General features: G+C 44.7%; 2 protein-coding genes across 2 annotated transcripts in view; one reads left to right on the top strand and one right to left on the bottom strand.

Moving 5' to 3' along the window:
- Positions 1-2,380, top strand: part of LOC119440108 (pupal cuticle protein 36) — a 28,782-nt gene extending 26,402 nt beyond the window's left edge. Inside the window, exon 4 of the mRNA XM_049662757.1 lies at positions 2,357-2,380. Within this exon, the coding sequence (XP_049518714.1) occupies positions 2,357-2,380 (24 nt within the window). The remainder of the gene's footprint in view (positions 1-2,356) is intronic.
- Positions 2,381-15,218: 12,838 nt separating this feature from the next.
- On the bottom strand, positions 15,219-19,540 carry LOC119440971 (cuticle protein 10.9). The gene is made up of 3 exons (XM_037705746.2): positions 19,359-19,540; positions 17,274-17,393; positions 15,219-15,620 (listed from the first exon to the last, which is right to left on the bottom strand). The coding sequence occupies exons 1-3, from the start codon at positions 19,368-19,370 to the stop codon at positions 15,261-15,263; spliced, it is 492 nt and encodes a 163-aa protein (XP_037561674.1). The 5' UTR covers positions 19,371-19,540; the 3' UTR covers positions 15,219-15,260.
- Between the last annotated feature and the right edge of the window lie 770 nt (positions 19,541-20,310).

The following is a 20,310-nucleotide window of genomic DNA, read 5'->3' as shown; positions in this document are numbered from 1 at the left end:
AGAGCCTCAGCCGCCAGCAATACTTTTTGCAAGGTAGACTTGTCCTTCAGAAAATGTTTCCTCAAAATGGAACCTTTCCTCTTTTCCTACTAGCTCTTAGTCAATAAGGCTTGGTCTTTTTGGGACATTATCGCCTTGTGTTGATTGGTTCCATCTATTGACGGTCCCATATAGTGAAGAAAAATGTGCGGACAGGATTGCAAAAACGACAATAAGTTAATATAGGGATAAATTTCCCTCGGCAATTCATGTGCTCTAGTCTAAGCCATTTTTATGAAGTTGAAGTTTATTCGTAACAAAAGATGGGTACATAAATCTAATATACAGGCGAGGGTCCCCAAGTAGTAATACTGAAACAGGGCCCTCGAAGAAACATTTTTCCGAGACCAATTGAGAGCAAAATGCTAGAAATATGCGTGAGTTTCGTTTTTATTTTATTGTTATTGTGAGTCCGGCTTTCAAGCACCATTTATTACTGTTCACTGAAAATGAAATTTCAACACATCTCCGGTAGCTTCAGAAGCTTGAACACCGTATAGCTTCATAACAAATTATTAAGTATAATTTCTACAGCGATCCTGTCACGTTTACGGAATATGGCCTCCATACAAGAATTCTCTGCAGGAATGGCAGATAGGAGAAACGTTAACTATTTGATGTCAACCTTACTTGGAATGCACCTTTGCAGCCACTCCAAAACATGCCTGATATAAAACATTTCGAAAATCAATAAAACAATTGAACCCGCTACATGACATACATAAAGTTTTAGAAAGTTACTATCCACGTGCAGGTGTCCGAAAGGTTCATTAGTGTGTTTTACTATCTATGTCAAAAATTTCTCAATTTTCGTTGTTGAAAGGAACTAGGTGGTACAAAGTTGACTTATTTAGAGGGAATCTTATGGGTGACGTGACCGCCAAGTTTCAAGAGCACAAGTAGGATTTACGCAATAAATATGTGGACACAAGGGAAACCTACTTAAATGAACTGCCTTTCTGTCTTTACTTTCTTTGTATACGCAGAGGGAAAGATGATGCTGTTAATATATAATACATTTCATTACTTAGAACCATCTTCTTGAAACACTTCTGACATCTGACACAAAAAAGTTTTGAAAAACAGGCGTAGGCCGTCGGTATGGAGAACGTACAAGCAAGTATGTCCGGCTAATCGAGAAACACCGCACAAAAGAAGTTTGGAATTCGATCCCTGAGTAGGAAAGATCTCCCCAGAAGTTACAAGGGCTACATGTGGTTATCACCTCAACCAACATGTACGAGAGCAGGTGTGGTGAGATATAACACCAATTGTAGCGGTACCTTCATAAAGAGGGGCATAGGTAGTTGTGGTGTTTGGGATATTCGGCACTTTCGCTAGTGCAACAGTGATGCGGAAAAGAGACAGAGAGTCGTTTTGGTGCATTTATAAAATCAAAAAGAAACTTTAAAAATATATATATACAGATATTTGATGATCTGCGTAACGGCAGTCAGTATGTCCACACACGCACAGCACACGAGTGTAAACGGGCTGTGACAGTCCCGTGTTTCGAGGCTCACGCTTCTCTCGTCCAAGGCGCTGCGAATTCACCCGTGCTCGAGCCGACTGCGACGAGGACACGTTCAGGCCCCGTCCAGCACGGTTCTCCGGCTCGGCACGCTCAGGAGCAGCAACGGCAGCAGCCAGGGAACGCCTTGTCCAGCACGACCTCGGTGCCCAGCTCGTACGCCGCTCGCAATCTACGTGCGGCGGTCGCACGTGAGGACCGCGTCTAGCACAGCAACATCTGTGCCAGACGAACGCTGCTGGGCACAGCTCAGGTGCAGCCGCTTAGGGACCGGCGGCACTCGGGTCAGCCAGCGCCTCGAGCACTGGCAGCAGGAGCCCTGTTTCCTCGGACGCCCTCGTCCACGCCCGGCTCCGCGATCCTCCGCACCTTGCCACGGACGTCTCACCAGGCAGGTCCTCTCGCCTCGTTCACCCCAGGAGCTCGGAACTGCGGCCCGCCGGCTCGAACACTGCGAGCTCACCTCGTGCCGCCACGCTCGTGTACCCGTTTACTTTTTCCCAGAGCTTGGGTGGCCGCTCCGATTTTTAGCGGCACCTCGCGGCACTTACATATGACAGTAGTATAGCGCCAGAGGTCGGACTAATAGAGCAACTCACTCAGACTAACTCGCTAGTTTTTTTGCTTAGGGCTCACGAGGACTCGGACTCGCCCAATTCTACTCAGCCAGTCTTACTCGGACTGGAAATCACCAAAATTCTACCCAGCCGGGCTTACTCGAGCTCACATTCACCAAAATTCTACCTCAGCCCGGCTCATTTGGACTCATTTACCCCACTCATGCAGGTTCACATGGACTACAGTCTCTGACCCACTCAGATTTCGAGTCATTTAGCACATGAAATAATAAAATACATTCATACAAGCCAATATAAGAAGAGAAGCAATAATGCAGGTGACTTACACGCACTAAACATTTATGAAGTATTCACAAGTCTTATAGAGCTACTCTGAGGTATTTTTAATAGTCATTTGATCCGTACATGAACGTCCTCAGCCTCTGAATGCTAGAAAAGAGCGCTGTATATATGTTCGCTTGCTGCTGCTGCGGCGTTTTCTCACGCCAGAGTTTTCCAGCGAGTGCCCGCGGTCATCGAGTGTGATGCCTTCATGTTTACTGCCCGCGTTGACACGATGATTGTTAATTTCGCTAGCAAGCGAATGTTTACAAGTCGATACAGCCGATAAAGGTGTTTTCCTTACTTCGTATGGCTATCTGTTAATTTGGTATCGCAATCGAATTGGTATCGCCTGTGGGGCGAAACTGCGACTTTTTTTCACGTGCACCATAGCACGTGCCGCTTTTTTACGCGGACACGGGGTCGATTATCGCACTGCTAGAAATGCGCACATACCTAACTACATATACATACATACATACATACATACATACATACATACATACATACATACATACATACCGCAACTGGGTAAAGGCTCCAAGGTTGCTAACCCCATTAATATACAAGGAAAATGATCATGCGAAATTAGCCCTCACCAATCGGTAATGTCTAGCCATTAGAGAGGTTTAGCTTTTCCCGTAATCGGGCAAACGCGGGCGGACCGGGCATTGGGGAGTGTTGGCGGAACCGTAAACGTGAAATAATGATGATGATGATTTACTGGCGTGCCCTTTGAAACGGGGCAGCGACAAATAGTCAACTAGCCTGCTTGATTTATTCAGGTATACTATACATGCTCTTTATCTAGCATTTTTGTATACCTCTCGTTATTCTTTCTTTTAATTTACCTTGTACCACTACCTATGATTTTAGCAGCTCAGGTCGTATTCATCTTTTCCCTGCTTTTTTTCCACCAGTACTCTAATCGTCTCTTGCTTATCTCTATGGCTGATCTGTTGATGTTTCCTCCACTTTAAACCCAAGCGCTTCTGAGAGTTGCACGTTACCTACGATTCTCGCTGGGTGGATCCCGTCGCATTCCATTAGGATGTGCTGAGTGGTCTCTGGATCTTTACTGCAGCGTACACATGCCTCATCTAATTCCGAATATTTGCTCCGGTATGTTCTGGTCCTTAGGCAAGCCGGCTCGAGCCTCAAATAGCAAGGCACTTTCCTTTGGGTTATCGTACAATTTTCGTTTGTAATTTCTTTCTTCTCAATTCTTGTAAATCTCCATTGTCCTTTTTGTTCGTATTATTTGCATTCAATTCACGGTCTCTATTTCTCTCACTTTCTTTCTGATGACTCCTGGTTGTCTATTTACAGTTTCAATTATCCTGTACTTGGTTGCCAACTTCCTTGACCTCTTCCTCCATTCTGTGTCCACGCTTGTTATGTAGAGATACTTGTGCACTTTAGCCGCCCATTTATTTTCATCCATGCTCCTGATCCTTTCTTCAAAACTATTTTTGCTGTGTGCTTCTCTGACTTCAAAAGAGGCCCAACCTATATCACACTGCACTGTCTCATTTGTGGTATTACCGTGGGCTGCCAAAGCCAACCGGCCTACTGATCTTTGGTTAACTTCCAAACCCGACAAGATATCCGATTTTAAGCATAGCATGGCATTTGCGAATGTTAGCGCTGGCACCATTACTGCTTTCCAGATTCCCACGCACCACCTCATACTTAATGTATGAGGTGGTGACGTAATCGTGTTGCTGCCGAAAACTTACACCAGAAGCGAAGTAAAATATACTTGGTTACGGCAATACTAGCTGTTTTTGTCTGTTTGCACTCTGCGCCACAAGGTGGCAGCACCGTACAGATCGCTCACGTTTACGGTTCCGCCGGTACCGTCCTAAAGCCCGGTACGCCCGCGTTTACCCGATTACCGGACAAGCTAAACCTCTCTATTCAGCGCGTGGAGCGTACGCAATAGAGCGGACTCAGCGGAGAGAGCATGTCGAGGGTCCATTCTGACGGGTACACCAGCAAGAGTTACCCGCGTATGAAAGAATGCCTTGAAAATATTTATCAACCGTGGAAAGCCTACTCCCCAAGGGTCACCGCGCAGATGAGACCCCGAGAGAAGTTCGCGACGAGACCGCGGGATCCAGTGCCGACCACGGCGAGCCGTGTACTCAGAAACACCTGTGTGCTCAGATTTAGGTGCACGTTAAAGAACCCCAGGTGCTCCGAATTAATCCGGAGTCCCCCACTACGGCATGCCTCATTATCATGGGGTGGTTTTCGCACGTAAAATCCCATAATTATCATCATAAAAATCAGTAACCAGAAATGAGGACTAGGTTTTTGGGAAATATTTGGCTATATTATAATATTCTAAAACACCCAATAACTCTATTTCGAGTGCGAATACTTAGTGTGTATTATTTGATTTGTATTCGAGACTACAAATATTCGCCCAGCGCTAGTTTTAAGCGATAAATCATAATGCTACATTGGTCCAATAACAAGAACAAATAGAGCTCAAGAGCACTACAAGCCACTACATCACGTTCAAAATACATTCAAGATTTCTTTGAAGCGGACAGTGCTTGTTCATCATTATGCTGAACAAGCACTGTAAAACATAAAGTAAAACCCCATAATTTCATTTCATATCATTCAGAACGTCGCGAGGCGGTGTCAGAGAAGGTTGGCTTGCCGCTTGGCGTCCTTATTTCAGTTTTAATGTAATACCTTTCTCTTGCTCTTCTCCCACTTTGCGGTTTCGGATGTTTCTGGTCGTCTTTGACCAACTTGGGACACTAAATGCTACTAGTTGCCTCTAGAAATAAATAATGATAATGTCCGCTGGTCGGTTTCGAAGCCTGGTCGGCCAGCACAGAAGTCCAATGCTCTAACTATTACAGCACGGACGCATGTGTGAAAAAGCTCAATAAAGTCGCGCCAGTTGTCTTGAGAAAACTGGCACGTCAGGTGCCTCGCATAAGAGTAATTAACAAACAAAAAGTGAGAGCACGTATCTTCTAGCTAAAGATAACAAAAGTTGCCGAGCCGGACGACAACGCGAACGACATCCGCGTATTGCCGTGCTCGAGTTTTTAATTACACTCGAGCGATGTACGCTGCGCAACTCATCGCGTAGCCCCTGCAACACCGGCGATGTTTCTTGAGGTCACTCACTCACTCACTCACTCACTCACTCGCTGACCCCCTCACAAACTATATGTTTTGCTTAGGACTCACTATGACTCAGATAGACTTACCAAAATTCTACTTGGCCGGGCTCACCCGGACTCAACTCCATAGGTCGAACACAGTCAGTCGACTCATGAGTGAGTTTGCCGGCCTGTGCTCAGCACTGTGAAGTTGAGAAGCAATTTCGAAGAATACTTCATAATGGCGCCGTACTTTCTCACATAACCTTTTATTACAGATTTTATTACTATTATTACTACTAATATTATTTAGACTTTACAGAAATTATTAGCTTGTAGTTCTCCATAAATCATTTGTCAAGCTAACAAACTTAAGGTCTAAATGTTGCTTGCTTTTGTGACAAGTTCGTCCACGTACAAATGCAACACTACTGAAACACTCAAAAAGCAACACTAATGTTGCTTGTTTTGTTTTGTATACTGGAATAGACCTGCTTCTACTACTGAAGCTATGGGTTCGAACATGTGCTTGCGTAAGTTTTCACTTCTAATAAGGCATGTAATGAATTCTTGAATACTGCAGACATCCATCAGTTGTGTAGTAACCGTGTTTACAACGAGATAAAAAGAATGTTCACGGGGACATGAAGACATTAGGCGAAAAACTGTGTTCGTCTAATGTCTTCATGTCCCCGTAAGCCACTGAGTAATGCCACAAGTAATGCCACTGAGGCCAACGCTTCGCTGAGGGGACTTGTCTTTATCAGACATCAACCATGACGCAGAAACCCTCTGCAGCCTTGCGAAGACATGTTGCCTTCACGAACCATTGCAAGTTGGCGCTAGTCATTAAAATTACACGCACCAGCGCTCGTGTGGTGTCGTATCTTCTTTGAGTTCAGTCTAGTTGTTTCGCGCTTTAGGCAAACATATAAGTCCCGTTGTCAAACGTTGGCTCTGGCGGCATTGCCTGTTTGACCAATGTTATTCGGCAATGGAACGTTTTGATTTTCAAAGTGTTTAACCAGTGCCAGCAATTTAAAATCAAATGAGGGGCACACCTGTTCCAGAGCTATCGAGGAAAGGACCTTCAAGATGCGATGGGTCTACTTATCGACGGGAGGGTAACGTACCTTTTTCTGCAGCCTGCACATCAATCAGTCTCTGCCAAGGCGCAGCAGTAAAGAAGTAAACGCTTCTGAAACAGAAGTCTTTACCTCAAGGCAACGGTGATAGATTTCCTCTATAGGCTTAACTCAATGGCATTTAGCAGTGAGATTTTGTGCCAGTATCGTTAGAACTGAAGAAACCGAAAGCAGGTCAAGCACGGACAACGGCCGGGGTGCTAGCGCGTTCAGTTATTGTCACTGCTAAGTGATGGTCAGACGTGATAGAATGAGTAATCAAGACTAAACGAGGATGCAGAAAGAAACAGACAAACAGAGCCTGATCGCCTTTATTTTTCTACGTGTATGTAGCCTGCATGTAGGCCCTGTAAAGGTCTGACCTGAAGAAGTGTTGCAAATGCAGACTATTATTGCCACGAACATGAAATATATTACGATATTAGGAGTACCAATCGATGGAGCATTTGCATAATACAGAAGAAAGTGTAACGTAATAGATTAAACCTGCATTATTACTCATGGCATTACAGCCTACAATTTCTGTGTTTAGAACTCGGGGCCACAGAACACGTAAGCCTTTGTTCTAGTCCGAAGAGCATAGTCTAGGAGTTTCTATAATTGAGCAATCACAGGCAGCTGAAATATTTTGTGAACTCTATTGCTCGTACGGAGGGGAAATTATTATATCTCTCAAGACGACGACTCTTCAAAGCATGTGCTCATTAGATTTTTGCATAAATCAACCCTCAGCAAACAGTATTCAAAAGTTGCAGGGCCACGGGTTTAGTTGGGAAAACAAAATTTGCGCGGGTGCAGAAAGAATGCGTAAGGTGCAGAATGCTCCTTGGCTGTATATACCCTTCGCGCGCTATAAACCCTAGTATATACCCTAGTTCGCTCACCATAAGCAGATGCGGCTTGCGTCGCGCTTAGCCATTTCTTGGCTAAAGGCATGTCTCATCGCCTCCATGGAGGGTCGGTTTCCGGCCGTGGCGGGTGCGTTCACGATGAGGTGCCCTAGGTGGTCGACATTATTCCGGAGCCCCAGAACTACCACGTCGGTCATACACGATGGTGGAGTTTGAGGACACTAAGTCCGATTTTTCTTTTTACTCTGATCCATACGCTGCACGAGTATAAACTTTACTGAGGTTTACTAAGCAGACTGCGTTCTTTCAGTAAACTGGTTTCGCTACTCGAAAATAATAGAGGTCTCAGGTGGCGCCCTATATGTACGCAAAATAGCACACAAGCTCAAAGATCTGGCAGAGGGAACTAGACGGACCTGTAACCGCAGCGATGGCCTAGCGATAGAGCATCCGCCTCGTATGCGGGAGGTACCGAGTTCAAATCCCGGTGCCGACGGGAACCCACCGGTTTTTCTCATGGGTAGAGATATCCCCTGGCCTGGTGCTCAGCTGTCGTGGGGGTCCACATCTCGAAAGAGGGCCCAATAGAGATTTCAGCTGTTGTCTCTGGGCGCCTCTTGTCCAACCACAGACGGCCTTGTAGACGAGCATCCGCCGCGGCTGTGGGAGGCAAGTGCTGCCGCCGGGTACCTACCGGTAAAATAGGTACAAGCGCGCTCCCGGCCTGGTGCTCGGCCATTATGGGACCTGAACGCTTGGAAAGGGGTGTTTGACCTCAACCCGAAGGTGCCCCCACCTCAATAGGTGCTTGGGGCGCCACATGGGAAATGACCGCCATGGGAGCGGCCCAGACACCACTTGATTTCCGTGCTCACGTTGGTTTGGACGGAAATTCAGGGCGCAGGCTCCTTTCCCAAGCGTATCACCCCTGAAGGAAGCCGAACGCCAGGCCGGGGTATGCTTGTACCCTTTTGAACCAGTGGGTGCCCGGCGGCGGTGAGAATCGAACCCACAGCCTCCCGCAGCCGAGGCGGGCGTTCATTGACGCACCTGTAATGTTGCACATCAATGACGAAAATCGTTTTGGAAATAGTGCTGCGACATTGCTTTCTCTATGAAATGCAAGGTGACTGCAATATTCTGTGCCACTTATGCACAGTGCGGTGTGCACTATCTCGCTTCTGTTTATTTGTCATATCTGTTTCGAATAAACTTTGGGTGCAAGTAAGCGCTTGCCATAAGTCTACCCCCCCTTTTTTGTCCCTGTAGGGCGTGCGCTTTTTAAGCATACAAATACGAACCAACTAGCCCACACCACGTTCTCTAAAGCATTTGCCCTTCATGCCAATGTTCGCATATTTCAAACGAATTGCTTTATCCCATAATGCTGTGAAGCTTATACAAGGCCACCTAGGAGTTGAACAATCAATTATAATACACAATATACGATGCTTGTTTGTGGAAATGCCCATCAAAACTACAGATGCGTAGAAAAACAGCTTTTTTACAAGCCTTTCTCTGAGGAAACTGGCCATAATATTAAATATTATGATCAGAACATATTATGATCATAATATTATGGTCATCCTAGTTTATTGCACGTCTTTATATGTAATAAACAGACTGCATAGTTTTAAGAAAAGATCCTCATTCAGTAAAAGTTCATCAATGTCACCGTAGCACAAAAATGAACAAATTTGCATTACAAGGAATACAAGTTAAAAAAATACCCGTTGCAATACGCAAACGGAAGCTATGTGCCATAGGAAGTATGACTCATACTTGTAGCAAGGCTGTCCTACAGCTTCCTTCTTGTTTTGTTTTACCAGTTATTTAGGTTATTTTTTCTAGCTTACTTTGTTCCGTCAGACGACGGGCAAGATGTCTCCATCAGAATAGGGTGGTCCTTGACGTGACAAGCTTTCACACTGAATTGGCCAGGTTCAATTCCGATTTGCCGCAAGACTTCTAAAGATGCGTAGTTCTCGCTGTTACATTTATATCATCAAGCAGGCCAAACTTGAGGATTGACAGGCTGGTGTGAATGCTTTTTGGAACACTTTCCAATGATTCTAATCACGATTTTGACTGGTGTTCCCTCCGAATTTGGTGCGTTGAAATATTCACGTAGCCTGCATGATCTAATCAGATTTTACAAAATATACTGCAGTATAGCATTTAGTATATCTTTCCTTGATATATTATTCCTTCATTGAAACATTTATTTCCATATTGTACAGTTACCTGTCCCTGTAACTATTCTGATTCTATCAATGCCTTCCCTCTTTTTCCCAACAACAATCTAAGGGTATCTGTTGAATATCGTCTGCTGACCACTAAAAGCTTTCATACGCTTTGAATCCCAGAGCCTCAGGAACGCGGGCGTCTTGTACGGGTCTTGCCAAATCAGGCAAATAAGCGCCCCCTTATGGGACTTTTAAGCACAACATTAGCAAAATAATGTGAAATATAACGTTTTTTGAAACATAATTGATGCGAGCAAAATGCCTAACGATGTTTATTTAAAAAATAAAGTAAAATGAAAAGGAAAACCAAAATTTGCCGGTTTCCGTTTCGCCAATAACGATAGCTACAAATTAGCCGGTGCATTTTCAATGGCACAAGGCAGATACCGGAGTTGTTTGCACTAGGTAGAGGAATATGTTAGGTTGCATAAATATAAAATTGAAATTCGACTTTTTTGAACAAAAATGCAATTTACAGAGTTCCCGCATACCTTATTTCAAGCTTTCATTCCTTCTCCTTTGGTCGACCGTTACAAACCACAGTTACCGTGTGGTTTATCCCTTGCTTTATCTCTTTTAATGTCGTGCTTATGGCGGATGAACATAGGTCGAATGCCTGTCTTTTACGGTTCTTCTCCGGTGAATGCCCACTGTAGCCTTTTTTTTTATTGCTCGTGAACAACTCTACACAGTGGGAAAGTCGATAGCTCTGCACTGGTTGGAACTGATTTCGTTCATTCGAAAGTATGCAAAAGCGCTCGTAACAAGCAAAATTTACGGGATATGTTAATATCCAGAATGAAGATAAATGTTCACATGGTGGTACCTAAATGACTGAACCTTGATAAGTTATTCCTGTTGAAAAGTGAACAAGGTCACTAAATAGTGCTCAACTATGACGGGATTACGCAACCTGCACTTTGATGCTCAGTAAACCAAAAATAATTTTGAATGTGTTATTCAGTGTTAATCTCTTATCATGTTACTCTTTTTCGCAGAAATGCCTCCTCAAAAACAACCTGATCCCTGATACCGTTGACGTGGCCTTACAGTGCGTCCGCTGGCTGCGAACGGCTTTTTTTTAAAACCTACCTTTCAAATATTCATTAGTCGCCTGTGGGAGTGGCGTTAGTCCTGCAGGCATAGTGTATATGCGAAATTGCTAATAATGCTGAAGCCGTGCTTAAAGTTATACCCCTGCAGTACACGCGTCAACGTTTGTTCCTTTGACAGCGAATAAAAAATGGGTCGCGCAGTCTCTGCCCTCTTATTTGTTGCCCATAATATTGCCAAGAAATACGGCAAGTATATCGTCAGACAAGCCTCCCAACTTCAAAAGCTATCCACTCTGGTAAGAATTCATTAGGTTCCTGGATGCAGCTACATTCCGGGGAATAAACAAATTCATGGGCGATCCTTGCAACATCAAAGCAAGGAAGAAGTCGGAGATGACAGTGCGAAGCAGACCGCAACGTCGTACATCGAAGATGATGCCTATGAAGTCAACTATGAAGACAAACTACAGCGCAGTCCAATACAACATTTCACTTTAATGAAGTCACGAAACACGATGCCCCAACCCCAACCTCCACCCGTCTTTACGATGTCATACGAAGAAGATACCAAGCTCGAAGCTTTACAATTCGAGTGCTTGGCAAGATTTACCCGAGCAAACACCCTGGCCTCCAGATGCATGCACTGCAAACACCAGAAACTACGGCGCATATCCTCTGGGTATGCCCAATTCATGAACCAAGCCCAACAGCTTTTATAAGGCGCACCCAACATACACTTATTGACCTCGCACAAGACATGACGGAAACTGCCCAATATAAACCTAATTGAACTTGGTGATATCGTACCAGAAATGGTCAGCATGGGCCTATACGTTGACGGCATCTCCATATGGGCTTGAGGTTTTTCACGATCAAACTTCGTGCAAGACGGCTACAAGCAACTAGTCATTGCAGTGATTGTTGCTGCTGCAGCAATGACAGCAACCAGCAGGTCCGACTGATTCGAGTTGTGCATACGAGGTGTACAACTGGCAACTGCGAATTGTGCAGCGCTTGCGCTTACCCGGAAATCAATGCACCGTTATTAGATTATAATTGATGGCACATTTACAAAGTTCAAAATGCATCACAGTTTCTTAGGCCTCATCACTGACCGAAACTTGTCCTGATCTCAGCACGTCACAATGCTCATGTCTAAGCTAGACAGCGTGGTACACATGCTTGGTACACGTTGCAACAATGAAGTGGGGTCCACCAGAGCGATGATGGCTCGAACCGCATGAGGCAGTTTTTGTAGGCTGCCTACAATGCAGCTTACTGATCTTTAGAAAAAATTACTAGGGGCCGCTTATGCTACAATTAGGACGACTTGAAGGCGAAAGCCTGTGCGATGCTAACTCAATGACATGACGACCACTTTTTTTCCGAAATGATCATCACTCCGAAACCATATTTTGCAAAGTCAATTTCGCAAGTCATCCTTATTTCACCAAACTCGTACCGTGACTTTGCACTTATTTTAGCGGAGTCATCGCCACTCTGAACCCATATTATGCAGTCATTTTTGCAAGTTATCCTTTATTCACCAAACTCGGACCGTGACACAGCACTTATTTTGCTGAGTCACTCTCACATGGACGCTCAAATCTCACATATATTTTTGCAAGTTACTCCCCCACTCCATAACCCTTGATTCACTCTTGATTCACCCTATCACTGCTTGATTCACCTTCATTCAGCTTTATCCCCATCTTGGTTTTACTTCCATAATACTTGGTTTGCTCTATTACTTAAAATTTCCAATTTTCATCACTCTTGATTTGCCCTATATCACCACTTGATTCACCTTCATTCACTCTCAATGCACTCTCATTTACTCTTCATTATCTTAGCTAACTCTATCTGATCATTTCCTTTCGTTTCACTGCTATCACGTAAGTAAACCCGTTTCATTCGCCATCAATTCACTCTTAATTCAACTCATTCACTTCTCTGTATACCCATTTTTATCAATATCATTGCCATCTTAACCATATTTACACCCATTACTACCATTATTTATCTGTTCCTGGCTACTTTTCGGGTTTTTCGACCCATTATATCGTTTTGTCAGGATAATTGTCATACTTATTTAATGTCTATCATAATAATGGATCAATATTTATATTCCTCATGTAATCACCTATCGATTGGTATATAATGTTATGGTGTTTGTAATGATCTTATTGAGTTATTGCTTTTTTGTACATATTTCATACCGCTTTCTTGTCCAAATTTTGGCTCCTCTTTCGCAGGGTCACCTCAAAACGAGACATATAAGGCTTTCGCCTTATTATTCGCCCTTCCCGCATATGTAAATTGGAGAGCTTACAAGCTCAAGCACTGCGAATAAGTCTAGTTCTACCACATTGTATTTCAACCAAGAGCAGAATTCCTGAGGCCCGCTTCTGCGAACCTGTAAGAGTGCATCTTCGACTGTTGTCCGCCACGAACACCATCCGCTTTCGCCAATTTACATGTTACGTCCAGAGTGTGCTTTTATTACGATCTATCACATAGGGAGAGTGCAATTCCATCAGGTTTTGCTGCGGCCAAAGTAGTGAGCGTACCAGCGTGGACATTGTCAAGACCTGTAGTGCACTTCTCTATCCCGTCAGTTACTGGAAAATCATGTATACCCTCACGTGGCCACAATCGATTTGGCCCATCCGATATTTATTCAGAATGTGCCGCTTGTATGCATATATGTACTTACGGATCAAGTGCATCCAATTACTTCAACAGAGGCATTCGGAATATCGGAGTTGACGTTCTGTGAGCGCTTCCAACTCGACCACCAGACAGCATCAACCGCCGCAGAGACTGTAGCTATCTCTGAAGCAGTGCGATTTTTATCGATGGAACCACCTTAAATCATGTGACGCGAAATGAGCCCTGCAGTAGGCTTTGTCCTTAAAAAAGGACCTTATTCTCTCCTTGCTCAAGATTTGACAGAATCTTACCTTTTCGTTCCGACAACTGGCCATCGTATAGCGTTTCAATCGATTCCTTAACGCTGTAACTGTATATTGAAATGAGTTCGCTGATGAAGAAGCAAAGATGGCCCACAATAAGACCACGCGAGCGTCCAGGTTCTTTTCACGACCAGACACTAATGCTCTAGTGTAAACACCGTTTTCCGCAAAGAATATAATGTTCGGTGCGCTGCCGACTCACCGTCACCGACGCTTTCACAGACTCGACCCGGATATACAAGTGATAATACCACCCACGATCAAAAGACACTCTGCAAACTTGCTCGACAGGTTGCGACTTGGTGTGGCCTTCCCTCGACGACATCTTCACCTCATTTGCCCTGCAGATTGTCGGAATGCTGGGAGTGCGTGGTACCTGAGACTACAGAAAACATATTGTGCATCTGCCCGCAATATGTACTAATCATTGGTAAGACAATTGTTCAAGGTTGCCAATCAACCTCTGTCTGAAAAGGTGCTTTTGGGACCTTGGCCGGATTTTTGTTGGCATGATATTCTAAAGACTCTCATAAAATGCTTGCAAGAGATCGGTCCAGATTTCTAACATTGAAGAGCATTTGCTGTTGAAGTTAACGCAGCACCAACTTTATCCTCAACACCTCTCTCCCTCTTCCTTTATTTACTCCCTTCTGCCTTCGCCGATGCTGAGTAGAAGTTCAGAACATTGATTCAGGCCGACCTCTCAGCTATTCTATGACAATAAATGTCTCGCTTTCTATCTGTCTGGCACCACTTCTGATGCTCATGTACTTGTCACAAATGTACGGTTTTTTTCTGACACTATGCAAGTAAAATACCCTTCATGATCGCTCTAATTATAATAATGTTAGTGGAGGATATAATCAGCGCAACTATATCGTGAAGACTACAAGTCGAAGGCCTATTTCTGAGACATCCATCTGCGTTAGCCGACACCTTTCTTTACTGCCACTTTCTTATTCTCATCACTCCACCTCATACTCTGCTGCGCGCAACTTGCTTACCTACTTCATCGGCAGCCATTCAGTTTGATTGTTATAACAAAAGTTATCAGCGCTGCGCAATACATGTGTATAAGTAAAGAAAATAAATATTCGCCTAAAGATCCACTTCGCATTGTCAATTTGCGGGTGTTGTAAATTTGGTGACCAAAAAGTATGCGAAGCGAAATAGTCAACTGGCACTGAAGATTAAGCTTGTATGCAAAAATAATTTATTCATTTCTTAACAGAGTTTGTATGCTCTAACTGTCAAGCAGCACTGAGCAGACCATTCACGCCTCTTCTTTCCTTCGCAGAATCGACTTGGAAGGCGCGTAGCTTGTTTAAAATTTTTTTATCTTTCTTTTTTCAGCAGTCACCATTCACTATTCCACTATAGCATTTTCTTTAGCCGGCCCACGGACCCTGGCGGCCATAGCCGAAACCGTAAGTGGAAGCACTTGTATAGGGAGCTGACAGGCGCGACGAGCCACCGATGACACGGTATTGCGGACCAGCAGGAAGCGGCCTCCCTGTGTAGGTTGCGTCAGCGCTGGCTCCAGGCTCGGTACCGGGCTCGTTGGTGTCGATCTTGGCACGGAATCCGCCGGCGTCGGCGATGTACTTCACCTGGCGGTAGATGCCGTTGGCGTCCGAGTACCCGTAGGCACCCGTCTTCGTATTCGATGCGTCACCTTGCTCCTTGTGGAAGGACTTTGTACCGTACTCATCAGCGTTGTCGTAACCGAAGCTATACGGCTGCGGTGGCTGCATTGCAAACGAATATATTAAGTGTGGTGCTTACTTGCTGATAGGAGAGGCAGGAGCACTGTATTTGTATAAAGTCACTTGAAAGTTTTCGTCAAGTGTTAGCCGAACAGCCTATTCGATTGTATAAGCGCGATACACTTTCAAAAACTTCATGTCTCGCTGCGCTTTTGCTGCACTACAGCACTTTCACCATGAGGCTCACTACGCACTAGATCTAACTGAAGCTGACTAAGTGTATCTTCCGCATTCTAGAACGTTCTTCCACTCAACACTCCACCTAGACTCAAGAAAGCGGATGGCACCGTCTCCTTCAGTCGAGGGGCGCCACTGTGTTCAACTTGGTCGAACGCAAGAAGAACCTCGAGTCGACGATTGCTTGAAAATAAGAGCGTATGTCCTACAGAGCAATAACAGAGGTGTTATTGTGGTGTCTGTCAAACAAATGACTGACTCAGTGACTCTCACTGCAGGTAGTATGAATGGGATGCATCTCAAAAGTAAAGGAAACAAGATTGGTAGCATAGGCGGCTGGTTTAATTTGCTGCGTGATGTGGGCACCGATTTACATCAAGCTAAACTGTCTTCCTGCGAAGACGTGGAATACTATAGAGAACACTGCAAACAGTGTGTGGTGTTTTTTAAAGCCACAAGAAAGCTCCAAGTAAGAAATTCTTCAAATACCTTAAGTAGCAGCGATTTACTTGTGTATGCGCTTGGGTTTATGTGCGCCTGTGTGTGTGTGTGTGTTAAAAAATTAAATTATGAGGTTTTACGCCCCAAAACCACGAACTGATTATGAGCCACGCCGTAGTGGGGGACAGCGGAATAATTTGGACCTCCTGGGGTTTTATAACGTACACCTAAATCTAAGTACAGTGGTGCTTTTGCATTTCGCCCCCATCGAAATGCGGCCGCCGTGGCCGGGATTCAATCCCGTGACCTCGTGCTCAGCAAACCAACACCATAGCCACTGAGCAACCACGGCGTGTGCGTGTGCGTGTGTATTACATTACCAGTTGTAGTCAGATGTATGCCTAAGGTGTGCAACCTTTTATGTACCTGGTTTAAATGAAAACATAATATGCCAAGCAAATATGACCAAGTTCATGTTGTTTAGAGCCTTGCTAAAGAAACTAGCAGCTATTTTTTTTGCCACTCACAATACATTACTAAGGAATCGGGACACGTAGCACTTTTACCAGCTGTGAATGCGTATGCATCAATGTCCAATTCAACGCCCCTGAGCGATCCTTCGAGTTATGAACTCCTCGCGGACAAGCGAGCGCTTTCAGACCCTCCGAGCGTTTGATTTGGCCTTACCGAGGCGCAGTTAGGAGAATCCCGCGAACTATGAAAATACTATGTTACGGCGCACCCATGCGCACGGGACGGTAGAGCCATGAAAGTGGGAAAGTAAGCTGCTCATCTGTTACTTGGCCAAGCGGCGGCGATAACAGCACAGCATTCTCTCCACCATGCTCTAATCGATGCCGCCGATTACTGAGTATTATGGTCTAGTAATGATGCTTGGTTTAAAAAAAAACAAGAAAACTTGCGACATTATAGCTCGGACGTCCTGTATAGATTATGTTCGCACATGATTGAGAAGACGGAACGTTGCATGAAGAGCTCGAGAATATCGTTACTCACGTAGTACTGCTCCTGCCGGGCGAATGACTGCGTGGCGGCAGCGAATGATTGGCCGAACCCGCCGCCAAAGCCGAACTGGCCGCCAGCCAGGGCCACGGGAACCAATGAGATCAAGAAAGCCTGCAGAGTTGACGTTACAAAATTATTTGCACTTGTGTTCGTCATCATCATTGATTCTTGCGCACCATCTCTTTCTCTGAATTATGGGAGTGTTTAGGTGAGGGGACCATGCTTTTACTAAATATGATTTTTTTTAATTGCCGCGCTGAAAAATGATGTTATGGTCGCTGAATAGGAAGTGCGAATAATCAAAGTGTTAAAAAAAGGACGAAAGCTCTATATCCTCTCCAAGTAATAGCTTTTGTGAGACTGAAGGAGAGACAACAAAGTCCAATGTCAAGTGAAAATATTTGCATATGCGTAACAAATGGTGCGCATTCAGTTTATGTCCGTTAGTTATACCCCTCGATAAGTGCGCCCAAACACTAATAATATAAACGCACCAAAACCGAAAGTACATATCCAACTTCAGGCCCCCATGAGTTTGATTCAGCTTTATCGTTTCAGAAATTATTAAGGATTCAATAGACATCAACTCTAATATCGTTTTATACTGCGGAATATACATAAATACACGTGCGAAAAGCAGTAATCGCATTTCCGCCGCATTTTCCGTCTCATGAGCTGTATAATGCTTACGCATTAATAGGAGATTTTGAGAAGAATCATTTGCGCAGGCGACTCAAGCAGTATAGCATGCTTCGCACCGGAATAATTTTTTTTACCTTCGGTTTACTTCATACTTCTTTCTTTGTACACCTGTTGGCTAGTTATCTTCGTCGATATAATTTCCAACATCTGTCACGAGCTGAGGTTTTTTAATCTTGCATTTACCGCCGGCTACGATTTTTACAGTAAGGTTGTTAAGGGGTCTTTGTTCGGCGGAGTGCGACTGCGTGGTCGATGACAACTGTAAATGCGAGGCAAGTAGTGTCGGATCACCGAATTTGCTTTGAAACGTAATGATAGAAGACTACACTATAAAACTTGCCCTTGCGTGTGTCTCATACAAAATTAAGAATACCTTATAAGCGCGTTTTCAGTTTATACCTTTTTTTGCTTATCCACTAATTCGTAAGTTTCGCCTCTCACATCGCTTTATACCTGCTCGGCGTTGGAGGTCAGCTGAGCATATTTACAGCGGCAGCGGGAAACGATGACGGCGTGTTGCTGCAACGAAGCCTGCGTGGGAGCTGTCACTGCCGTCATTTATGATAACGAGCCATTAGAACAATGCAGCGACTGCTGCTATCTTCGAGCAAGGCTGTGAGCCAGCAAAAGAAAGCACTAGTGCTACGGAAATTTGGGAGAACTAGTTTATACAGCTTAGCTGTCTTTGATGTACCAGTGTTGAGGTTGGCATACATCTGTGAATATTTTTTTTAATTCTTCGGTATTCTCCTTTTCTGTGACATTGAGTGGGCCTGGCAAAATAAGTTAGATTTTGTAGCCAGGTGTTGCCGCTGATGATCTTACGCTTTGGTTGTGACCGAGCTGCTCGCGCAATTATCAGGTGTACCATATGCGTCATTGTACTAGCGCTGACCATGGTAGTTAAATATTTGAGATTAGTTTAGCCAGCACTGAAGGCTTATGGCTGCTGTGAGTACTGGATAGAGCTTGGGTTCTTTAGGCAATGTTGATAAACGGCGTAAATGCAATTAGGTGGTCAGAAATTTATAATTCAACTCAAGTTAAAAGCGGGCAAATATAAACTAATTACATGGTCATGTGGGCGCTTCTCACGATGTATACTTCCCGTTACTCAAAAACATCCAAGCCTATTGTTTACCAGATATACCGGGCCTTATGTAGCTGCCACCAAAACACGTGCTTAATACTTCGTGTGAAACAGGCGTCACTGAAGCGGTTACCGACAGGACCTAATATTTCGACTATTTCTGTATGATTGTTTAGCACAGGCTCTGAATCACTTCATTCCTTTTCGCCCGAACACAATGAAAAACTGAATGGGTACAGATACTTCTAGGAATACATATTCGGCGTGAAATACGCCACACCCACCTGAGCAAGCATGGTGGCAGTGAAACGTGCTGTAGCGTGCAGTAAATCTCTGCGACGACGAGTCTCCTGAAGGCGAAAGGCTTCCGCCGTGGAACTGGCGTCTGGCGATGCCGGTGCTTGTATCGAAATGCTGATGGTGTGTGGAGACTAGAACTGAGTGATGGTTTCGACTGCGCCGACTAGCGGCTGCCGGCAGCGTTTTATAATGTAACGCCTTCGCTGCAAGGAGGCCAGTGACGCGCTTCTGACCCAGCTTGACCTAGCGGCTTGACCAAGTGCCGGGGCTGGCATTGTTGCTGCCGGCGCGACTCCTTCTCCTGCTGCTGTCGTAGCTTCCCTTTCGGCGGGCTCAATTCTTCACGGTTTCTTCCTCGCCGTGTGAAATTGCAACAAGCAAACAACCAGCATGCCTGCGGACGCAACCGCCGACAGCTTCCCCATCGTTGTGTCGTTTTCACGCCAACTTTCGCTAGGAGGCACGACCTCGGTTTTTACTTTTGCCCCAGCGGCTGACGTATTTATCACGCTCTGTCTTGTTCGCACGGATCTCCTGGCCTTCCATTTTGTGCGCACGCGTGTAATAGTTTTTCCGGCTCATGTGCAAAGAAACCGATTCATTGCCGAGAGTTTCAGTTCGGGTTAGTAGGTTAAACATCATAACGATTGAGAGGTTGCAGTGCTCATGGTTACTACACTAAGTTTTCATTTCTTATATAAATTTTACGCTTTCCAGCTTGCGTTTACAGAGATTACAGTGCTTTCTAATCGTTTGCCAGCGTGCTGCTTGCTGTGAAGATAAGCACTCTCGTCAGTTTTTTTTTAAATTAGGGAATGCCAAGTACGCTACAGTTTACTGGAATTTGCGACTATTGAAAATATGGTGTAATTACCCCATTTAATGGAGCTGTTGCACATTTTCACGGCACCTAGCTCTAAGGTTTCACCAACAATG

This window comes from Dermacentor silvarum, chromosome 2 (genome assembly GCF_013339745.2).
Source record: "Dermacentor silvarum isolate Dsil-2018 chromosome 2, BIME_Dsil_1.4, whole genome shotgun sequence".
Classification (NCBI taxonomy): domain Eukaryota; kingdom Metazoa; phylum Arthropoda; class Arachnida; order Ixodida; family Ixodidae; genus Dermacentor; species Dermacentor silvarum.
The sequence above is the reverse complement of the archived record's forward strand: the minus strand, read 5'-3'. Positions and strand labels throughout refer to the sequence as shown.